The sequence below is a fragment of the Oncorhynchus clarkii genome, chromosome 1 (assembly GCF_045791955.1).
Source record: "Oncorhynchus clarkii lewisi isolate Uvic-CL-2024 chromosome 1, UVic_Ocla_1.0, whole genome shotgun sequence".
Classification (NCBI taxonomy): Eukaryota; Metazoa; Chordata; class Actinopteri; order Salmoniformes; family Salmonidae; genus Oncorhynchus; species Oncorhynchus clarkii.
In genome coordinates, this window is record NC_092147.1 from 91,224,918 (window position 1) to 91,236,055 (window position 11,138).

Here is an 11,138-nt window from a genome sequence, read left to right on the forward strand (position 1 = left end):
ACTGGTCTGAGACTGTATCCTCCATGGTACCAATTACAGTACTAATAACTGGTCTGAGACTGGATCCTCCATGGTACCAACTACAGTACTAATAACTGGTCTGAGACTGTATCCTCCATGGTACCAACTACAGTACTAATAACTGGTCTGAGACTGCCTCCTCTATATGGTACCAACTACAGTACTAATAACTGGTCTGAGACTGTATCCTCCATGGTACCAACTACAGTACTAATAACTGGTCTGAGACTGTATCCTCTATATGGTACCGACTACAGTACCAGTAACTGGTCTGAGACTGTATCCTCTGTATGGTACCTACTACAGTACTAATAACTGGTCTGAGACTGTATCCTCTATATGGTACCAACTACAGTACTAATAACTGGTCTGAGACTGTATCCTCCATGGTACCAACTACAGTACTAATAACTGGTCTGAGACTATCCTCCATGGTACCAACTACAGTACTAATAACTGGTCTGAGACTGTATCCTCCATGGTACCAACTACAGTACTAATAACTGGTCTGAGACTGTATCCTCCATGGTACCAATTACAGTACTAATAACTGGTCTGAGACTGTATCCTCTGTATGGTAGCAACTACAGTACTAATAACTGGTCTGAGACTGTATCCTCCATGGTACCTACTACAGTACTAATAACTGGTCTGAGACTGTATCCTCTATATGGTACCAACTACAGTACTAATAACTGGTCTGAGACTGTATCCTCCATGGTACCAACTACAGTACTAATAACTGGTCTGAGACTGTATCCTCCATGGTACCAATTACAGTACTAATAACTGGTCTGAGACTGTATCCTCCATGGTACCAACTACAGTACTAATAACTGGTTTGAGACTGTATCCTCTATATGGTACCAACTACAGTACTAATAACTGGTCTGAGACTATATCCTCTGTATGGTACCTACTACAGTACTAATAACTGGTCTGAGACTGGATCCTCCATGGTACCTACTACAGTACTAATAACTGGTCTGAGACTGGATCCTCCATGGTACCAACTACAGTACGAGAAAGAGTCTAAATGTTCTCCTAATATGTACCATACTGTATGAACCATTCTCTGCCTGTCATGAGTCAAACGGTTCTCCTAATATGTACCATACTGTCGTCAAATCATTATTACTCCCATCTACAGTATTTGCCATTCATTAATACAGTACAGTTAGAGTACATTTCATAGTGTCTGTGTATACAGGTGTAGTAGGGGACATGTTTAATATAGAGACTGTACCTTTCATAGTGTCTATGTATACAAGTATAGTAGGGGACATGTTTAATAAGAGACCTTTCATAGTGTCGTCTGGTGCAGGTTGCAGCGCTGGTGCTTCCTGGGTTTCCTCCTAACTCGTCATAAACATGTTTCCACTGTCGGCGCGATGTGATCTGACGACACAGAGGGGAAATGACAGGGTTAGAAAACAGTTGGACCCTAACATATTAGCATCGCTAGCATATTAGCATATTAGCATAGCTAGCATAGCTAGCGATATCTGACATTTTTGTGAGTACATTCAGAGCATTCAATGTCATCAGACAACTAAGACTGAAACTGAATTGTGAAGAAATTACAATATGATTGATGAAAGCCCACGTTGTTCATTAAACAGATGAATCCCTTTAAAACCCAGAGGGAACAGTAACCTATTGAAGAGCAGAAACACACTGCTTCCTCCAGTCTATTGGAAGCCCTGAGCACAGCGCTGAATACATCCATCCATTTGGCCTTGGGGCGTATCCTACTCCGTGTGGAATCACATTCACATCACATCACAGTAATGTCAGTGGGGAGGTCATTGGACTCTGATCACTATGACTACCGACCAATGTAGTGCACTACATTAGAACAGGGCCCATGAGGCTCTGGTCAACAGTAGTGTTCTATATAGGGAATAGGGCTCTGGTCAACAGTAGTGTTCTATATAGGCAATAGGGCTCTGCTCAACAGTAGTGTACTATATAGGGAATAGGGCTCTGGTCAACAGTAGTGTTCTATATAGGCAATAGGGCTCTGGTCAACAGTAGTGTACTATATAGGGAATAGGGCTCTGGTCAACAGTAGTGTACTATATAGGGAATAGGGCTCTGGTCAACAGTAGTGTTCTATATAGGGAATAGGGCTCTGGTCAACAGTAGTGTTCTATATAGGGAATAGGGCTCTGGTCAACAGTAGTGTTCTATATAGGCAATAGGGCTCTGGTCAACAGTAGTGTACTATATAGGGAATAGGGCTCTGGTCAACAGTAGTGTTCTATATAGGGAATAGGGCTCTGGTCAACAGTAGTGTTCTATATAGGGAATAGGGCTCTGGTCAACAGTAGTGTTCTATATAGGGAATAGGGCTCTGGTCAACAGTAGTGTTCTATATAGGCAATAGGGCTCTGGTCAACAGTAGTGTACTATATAGGGAATAGGGCTCTGGTCAACAGTAGTGTTCTATATAGGGAATAGGGCTCTGGTCAACAGTAGTGTTCTATATAGGGAATAGGGCTCTGGTCAACAGTAGTGTTCTATATAGGGAATAGGGCTCTGGTCAACAGTAGTGTACTATATAGGGAATAGGGCTCTGGTCAACAGTAGTGTTCTATATAGGGAATAGGGCTCTGGTCAACAGTAGTGTTCTATATAGGGAATAGGGCCCTGGTCGACAGTAGGCCGTGCTGCTGCTCCAGTTTCAACTGTTCTGCCTTATTATTATTCGACCATGCTGGTTATTTATGAACATTTGAACATCTTGGCCATGTTCTGTTATAATCTCCACCCAGCACAGCCAGAAGAGGACTGGCCACCCCACATGTGCTCTCTCTAATTCTCTCTTTCTCTCTTTCTTTCTCTCTCGGAGGACCTGAGCCCTAGGACCATGCCCCAGGACTACCTGACATGATAACTCCTTGCTGTCCCCAGTCCACCTGACCGTGCTGCTGCTCCAATTTCAACTGTTCTGCCTTATTATTATTCGACCATGCTGGTCATTTATGAACATTTTAACATCTTGGCCATGTTCTGTTATAATCTCCACCCGGCACAGCCAGAAGAAGACTGGCCACCCCACATAGCCTGGTTCCTTTCTAGGTTTCTTCCTAGGTTTTGGCATTTCTAGGGAGTTTTTCCTAGCCACCGTGCTTCTACACCTGCATTGCTTGCTGTTTGGGGTTTTAGGCTGGGTTTCTGTACAGCACTTTGAGATATCAGCTGATGTACAAAGGGCTATATAAATAAATTTGATTTGATTTGATTTGATTTATATAGGGAATAGGGCTCTGGTCAACAGTAGTGTTCTATATAGGGAATAGGGCTCTGGTCAACAGTAGTGTTCTATATAGGGAATAGGGCTCTGGTCAACAGTAGTGTTCTATATAGGGAATAGGGCTCTGGTCAACAGTAGTGTTCTATATAGGGAATAGGGTGCCATTTGGGACGTATCATTGCTTCCAGACCAGAGGTATCTGTTATTGTGAACTTGATAACGCTGCCTGGGACATGCTTGGTTGAGACAGCATGTGAACTAACAGTACAGTACACTACATTCTCTCTCTCTGGCTTCCTCTGCTCTCCTCTCTAGAAAACACACCAGACTGACTGCTATTTGTTGTCAGTCTGCTATTATGATAGAGAGAGAGAAAGGGAGGGAGAGAGAGAGAGACCGAGAGAGACAGAGAGAGACAGCGAGAGAGACAGACAGACAGACAGACAGACAGACAGACAGACAGACAGACAGACAGAGAGAGAGAGAGAGAGAGAGAGAGAGAGAGAGAGATAGAGAGAGAGATAGACAGAGAGAGACAGCGAGAGAGACAGAGAGAGAGACAGACAGAGACAGAGAGAGTTGGAGAGAGAGAGATGGTTTTAAGTATGTCAGTCTCAGTTCAACACCAGCTGAGCTACAGCCTCTCAGCCCCTATTCCCTTATAGTGAACTACTGTTGACCTGGTCCCTTTGGGCTATATACAGGGAGTAGGGGGCTATTTGGGATGCAGGCCACAACTGAATTGGATCATGGTGGGATGTGAATGTTTCCAATGACATCATGTTCCTCTGAAACGTTTATTACATATTAGATTAGACAAGTTTGTTAGTCACATGTACAGGGTCGCAGATGTAATCGCAGGGTACAGTGATATTCTGTTGCTCTGAGCTCCAACAGTGCAGGTCAAAAAGAGAAGCTAATTAAACAATAATACAAATAATATATATACATATATTTTCCGTATTGACTAAATGAATGATGTCTTCTCTTAGTTTATTTGAGATGTTCTTGACATTTTCTTTATTTAACTAGTCAGTTAAGAACAAATTCTTATTTACAATGACGGCCTACCAAAAGGCCTCTTGGGGGGTCTGGGATTAAAATGAATAAATAAAGACAATATAAATAGGACAAAACACACATCACAACAAGAGTGACAACACAACACTACATAGAGACCTAAAGACAACAACCTAGCAAGGCAGCAACACATGACAAAACAGCATGGTAGCAGCACAACATAACACCAACATGGTAGCAACACAACATGGTAGAAACACAACATAACACCAACATGGTAGCAACACAACATGGTAGCATCACAACATAACACCAACATGGTAGAAACACAACATGGTAGAAACACAACATGGTAGAAACACAACATGGTAGTATCACAACATAACAACAACATGGTAGCAGCACAACATAACAACAACATGGTAGAAACACAACATGGTAGAAACACAACATGACAACAACATGGTAGAAACACAACATAACAACAACATGGTAGAAACACAACATGGTAGAAACACAACATGACAACAACATGGTAGAAACACAACATGGTAGCAGCACAACATGACAACAACATGGTAGAAACACAACACACCATGACAACAACATGGTAGAAACACAACATGGTAGAAACACAACATGGTAGAAACACAACATGGTAGAAACACAACACACCATGACAACAACATGGTAGAAACACAACATGGTAGAAACACAACATGGTAGAAACACAACATGGTAGAAACACAACATGACAACAACATGGTAGAAACACAACATGACAACAACATGGTAGAAACACAACATGGTAGCATCACAACATGGTAGAAACACAACATGGTAGCATCACAACATGGTAGAAACACAACATGGTAGCATCACAACATGGTAGAAACACAACATGGTAGCATCACAACATGGTAGAAACACAACATGGTAGCAACACAACATAACACCAACATGGTAGCAACACAACATAACACCAACATGGTAGCAACACAACATAACACCAACATGGTAGCAACACAACATAACAACAACATGGTAGAAACACAACATGGTAGAAACACAACATGACAACAACATGGTAGCAGCACAACATGGTAGCAGCACAACATGGTAGCAACACAACATGGTAGCAGCACAACATGGTAGCAGCACAACATGGTAGAAACACAACATGGTAGCAGCACAACATGGTAGCAACACAACATGGTAGCAACACAACATGGTAGCAGCACAACATGGTAGCAACACAACATGGTAGAAACACAACATGGTAGCAGCACAACATGGTAGCAACACAACATGGTAGCAACACAACATGGTAGCAACACAACATGGTAGCAGCACAACATGGTAGCAACACAACATGGTAGCAACACACCATGGTAGCAGCACAACATGGTAGCAACACAACATGGTAGCAACACAACATGGTAGCAACACAACATGGTAGCAGCACAACATGGTAGCAACACAACATGGTAGCAACACAACATGGTAGCAACACAACATGGTAGCAGCACAACATGGTAGAAACACAACATGGTAGCAGCACAACATTGTAGCAGCACAACATGGTAGAAACACAACATGGTAGCAGCACAACATGGTAGAAACACAACATGGTAGCAGCAAAAAACATGGTACAAACATTATTGGGCACAGACAACAGCACAAAGGGCAAGAAGGTAGAGACAACAATACATCACACAAAGCAGAAACAACTGTCAGTAAGAGTGTCCATGATTGAGTCTTTGAGTGAAGAGATTGAGATAAAACTGTCCAGTTTGAGTGTTTGTTGCAGCTCGTCACTAGTTGCAGCGAACTGAAAAGAGGAGTGACCCAGGGATGTGTGTGCTTTGGGGACCTTTAACAGAATGTGACTGGCAGAACGGGTGTTGTATGTGGAGGATGAGGGCTGCAGTAGATATCTCAGATAGGGGGAGGGAGGCCTAAGAGTGTTTTCTAAATAAGCATCAACCAGTGGGTCTTGCGACGGGTAGACAGAGATAACCAGTTTACAGAGGAGTATAGAGAGCAGTGATGTGTCCTATAAGGAGCATTGGTGGCAATTCTGATGGCCAAATGGTAAAGAACATCTAGCAGCTCGAGAGCACCCTTACCTACCGATCTATAAATTACGTCTCCGTAATCTAGCATGGGTAGAATGGTCATCTGAATCAGGGTTAGTTTGGCAGCTGGGGTGAAAGAGGAACGATTACGATAGAGGAAACCAAGTCTAGATTTATCTTTAGCCTGCAGCTTTGATATGTGCTGAGAGAAGGACAGTTTCCCGTCTAGCCATACTCCCAAGTACTTGTATGAGGTGACTACCTCAAGATCTAAACCCTCAGAGGTAGTCATCACACCTGTAGGGAGAGGGGCATTCTTCTTACCAAACCACATGACCTTTGTTTTGGAGGTGTTCAGGACAAGGTTAAGGGCAGAGAAAGCTTGTTGGACACTAAGAAAGCTTTGTTGTAGAGAATTTAACACAAAATCCAGGGAGGATTTTGCTGAGTATAAGACTGTATCATCTGCATATAAATGGATGAGAGAGCTTCCTACTGCCTGAGCTATGTTGTTGATGTAAATTGAGAAGAGAGTGGGGCCTAGGATCGAGCATTGGGGTACTCCCTTGGTGGCTGAGACAGCAGATATTCTGACTTTATACAGTGCACTCTTTGAGAGAGGTAGTTAGCAAACCAGGCCAAAGACCCCTCAGAGACACCAATACTCCTTAGCCGGCCAACAAGAATGGAATGGTCTACCGTATCAAAAGCTTTGGCCAAGTCAATAAAACTAGTAGCACAACATTGATTAAAATCAAGGGCAATGGTGAAATCATTGAGGACCTTTAAGGTTGCAGTGACGCATCCATAACCTGAGTGGAAACCAGATTGCATACCCGAGAGAATACTATAGACATCAAGAAAGCCAGTCAGTTGATTGTTGATTAAGTTTCTCCAACACTTTTGATAAACAGGGCAAAATAGAATTAGGCCTATAACAGTTAGGATCGGCTTGATCTCCCCATTTAAATAAAGGACGAACTGTGGCTGCCTTCCAAGCAATGGGAACCTCCCCAGAAAGGAGAGACAGGTTAAAAAGGTCAGAGATAGGCGTGGCGATGACAGTGTCAGAGGAAACGCTGAGGGATAAACATAAAGCTATAGAAACCCTTTATTTCACCATGATTTAGACGGAGAAATCACTTACCAGCTCATATCCTCCAAGGGTCTCTGCTGCTTGAAACATGTTCCAAAGGTTTACTGTTAGAGGGACAATAATAGTGAGATCAACAAGACAATAACACCAAGACAAACCCAGTTGTAATGTTCTGTCTATACAACGATCAATAAGACAATAACACCAAGACAAACCCAGTTGTAATGTTCTGTCTATACAACGACCAATAAGACAATAACACCAAGACAAACCCAGTTGTAATGTTCTGTCTATACAACGATCAATAAGACAATAACACCAAGACAAACCCAGTTGTAATGTTCTGTCTATACAACGATCAATAAGACAGTAACACCAAGACAAACCCAGTTGTAATGTTCTGTCTATACAACGACCAATAAGACAATAACACCAAGACAAACCCAGTTGTAATGTTCTGTCTATACAACGATCAATAAGACAATAACACCTAGACAAACCCAGTTGTAATGTTCTGTCTATACAACGACCAATAAGACTGTAACACCAAGACAAACCCAGTTGTAATGTTCTGTCTATACAACGATCAATAAGACAATAACACCAAGACAAACCCAGTTGTAATGTTCTGTCTATACAACGATCAATAAGACAATAACACCAAGACAAACCCAGTTGTAATGTTCTGTCTATACAACGATCAATAAGACAATAACACCAAGACAAACCCAGTTGTAATGTTCTGTCTATACAACGATCAATAAGACAATAACACCAAGACAAACCCAGTTGTAATGTTCTGTCTATACAACAATCAATAAGATTGTAACACCAAGACAAACCCAGTTGTAATGTTCTGTCTATACAATACAGTCAGTCAGTCAGTCAGTCAGTCAGTCAGTCAGTCAGTCAGACCTACAACATTCAAAAGGGATTTAAGGTTTTTGAAATATCAACACTTCTTACATGAAAAAGACAACCTGTTTTTAATACAGTATTAGTAACATGAATTACAATGTGCAGGACAATTCTATACTGTAGTGTCTGTCAATGACATTCTCTAAAAGGAATATTACTGATGGACTCCAGAGGATCAATCTGGCTTTCATCAGGATTCCATGCATTTGTCATGATGGCCTTCTCTCTCCCTTATTCTACCCCCATATCCTCCTCTCCTCCTCTCTCTCAAACCTCCTCTCCTCCTCTCCCCTATTATATCCCCATATCCTCCTCTCCTCCTCTCTCTTATTCTACCCCCATATCCTCCTCTCCTCCTCTCTCTCAAACCTCCTCTCCTCCTCTCCCCTATTATATCCCCATATCCTCCTCTCCTCCTCTCTCTTATTCTACCCCCATATCCTCCTCTCCTCCTCTCTCTCAAACCTATTCTCCTCCTCTCTCTCAAACCTCTTCTCTATTGTCTCCCCATATCCTCCTCTCCTCCTCTCTCTTATTCTACCCCCATATCCTCCTGTTCTGCTCTGCTCTGCTCTGTTCTGCTCTGCTCTGCTCTGCTCAGCTGTGTTCTGCTCTGCTCTGCTCTGTTCTGCTCTGCTCTGTTCTGCTCTGCTGTGTTCTGTTCTGCTCTGCTCTGTTCTGCTCTGCTGTGTTCTGCTCTGTTCTGCTCTGTTCTGCTCTGCTCTGTTCTGCTCTGCTGTGTTCTGCTCTGCTCTGCTCTGCTCTGCTCTGCTCTGCTCTGTTCTGCTCTGTTCTGCTCAGCTGTGTTCTGCTCTGTTCTGCTCAGCTGTGTTCTGCTCTGTTCTGCTCAGCTGTGTTCTGCTCTGTTCTGCTCTGTTCTGCTCAGCTGTGTTCTGCTCTGTTCCGCTCTGCTGTGTTCTGTTCTGCTGTGCTGCCACATGTTAGCATCGTTGTTCCTGGACTCAATGCAGGGCTGATACCATGTTGACACAGCAGCACCTGACCCTGGTGGCCTGACAGACAGACTGACAGGATCTAGTGAGAAAACAGAGGTGTTGGCTCCAGAAAGGCAATAAAAGAAGGAGGCTTCCACTTACTCTGTTTGAAGCCCAGGTAGGGGATCCTCTCTATGGGCGTCCTCCTCTCCTTCATGTATTTATACAGAGCTACTAGGAAGGCCTGTTCATCTGGAGGACACTCCTCACCTCCTCCCCCTGTTCTTCCTTTAGGGGAGACCCTCTTACAGCAGCTGCTGCCTCTACTGATTCCTTTAGGCCACCTGGACAGCACTGCCTTGGACTCAGGCTTCACCTGAAGACACAGAGGACAGAGAAGGACATGAGAACAGAGAAGGACATGAGGGCAGAGAAGGACATGAGGGCAGAGATAGACACGAGGGCAGAGATGGACACGAGGGCAGAGATGGACACGAGGGCAGAGATGGACACGAGGGCAGAGATGGACACGAGGGCAGAGATGGACACGAGGGCAGAGATGGACACGAGGGAAGAGATGGGGGCAGAGATGGGGGCAGAGAAGGACATGAGGGCAGAGAAGGACATGAGAGCAGAGATGGACATGAGGGCAGAGATGGACATGAGGGCAGAGATGGACATGAGGGCAGAGATGGACATGAGGGCAGAGAAGGACATGAGGGCAGAGATGGGGACAGAGATGGACATTAGAGCAACGGACATCAGTGCCCGACCTTACTAACGCTATGAATGGAAGACAGTCCCCTCAGCAACATCTAGTGGAAAGAGTGGAGGCTGTTATAGCAACAATACAATTTAAACCTGCAAATTTAGTTAACACAGTGTCCAAAGAAGGGCCAGATGTATACAGAATGGTGTCGTCTGCGTAGAGGTGGATCAGAAAAATAATAAAAGAATAATGAAAAGAAAAAAAGAATAATGAATAATAAAATAATAATGCTTTCGCTAACTAATACTATACCTGGAGCCCCAATAGAGGCTAAAGCTATTGCTAACGCTAATGCTATTGCTTACACTATCGTTAAAATATCGCTTTTGATAAAGCTATCACTAGCGCTAATGCTTTCGCTAATGCTATCGCTAATGCTATCGCTAATGCTATCGCTAATGCTATCGCTGTTGTTATTGCCATGGTTTACGCTATTACTATCATTATCGGTATTCTGCCCTACCAAGCAAAAAGGCAGTAAATGCTCATTTGGTCGAAAATGAGTTCATATATTTTTTTGCTACATTAAATACATGCATTTTGGAGAAAATGGAGGTCATGTTAGCAGTAACTGCATAGAGCTACTGTGAAACCAAGGTAAATAAAAGCCATTTTTCTCAGTTCCACGCTATGAGCAATTACCTTTTTGCTTGGGAGCTGAATGGGAGTGAAGGACAATATGTAAAGCTCCTCCGGTACACTGTTTTGTTTGTTTCATATAAGCAGGATAGTGGAACTGTATCTGTGAGCCGGCTGAATGTGGAACTGTATCTGTGAGCCGGCTGAATGTGGAACTGCATCTGTGAGCCGGCTGAATGTGAAACTGTATCTGTGAGCCGGCTGAATGTGAAACTGTATGTGTGAGCAGGCTGAATGTGAAACTGTATGTGTGAGCAGGCTGAATGTGAAACTGCATCTGTGAGCAGGCTGAATGTGGAACTGTATCTGTGAGCAGGCTGAATGTGAAACTGTATCTGTGAGCTGGCTGAATGTGGAACTGTATCTGTGAGCCGGCTGAATGTGAAACTGTATGTGTGAGCAG

The 11,138-nt window shown here is 43.3% G+C and overlaps 1 protein-coding gene across 1 annotated transcript in view; it reads right to left on the reverse strand.

Moving 5' to 3' along the window:
* LOC139411282 (AT-rich interactive domain-containing protein 5B-like) overlaps positions 1 to 11,138 on the reverse strand; it is a 124,533-nt gene that overhangs the window by 22,097 nt on the left and 91,298 nt on the right. Inside the window, exons 6-8 of the mRNA XM_071157409.1 lie at positions 9,490 to 9,703; positions 7,526 to 7,578; positions 1,322 to 1,419 (exon numbers count right to left, since the gene is read on the reverse strand). Of these exons, the coding sequence (XP_071013510.1) occupies positions 1,322 to 1,419; positions 7,526 to 7,578; positions 9,490 to 9,703 (365 nt within the window). The remainder of the gene's footprint in view (positions 1 to 1,321; positions 1,420 to 7,525; positions 7,579 to 9,489; positions 9,704 to 11,138) is intronic.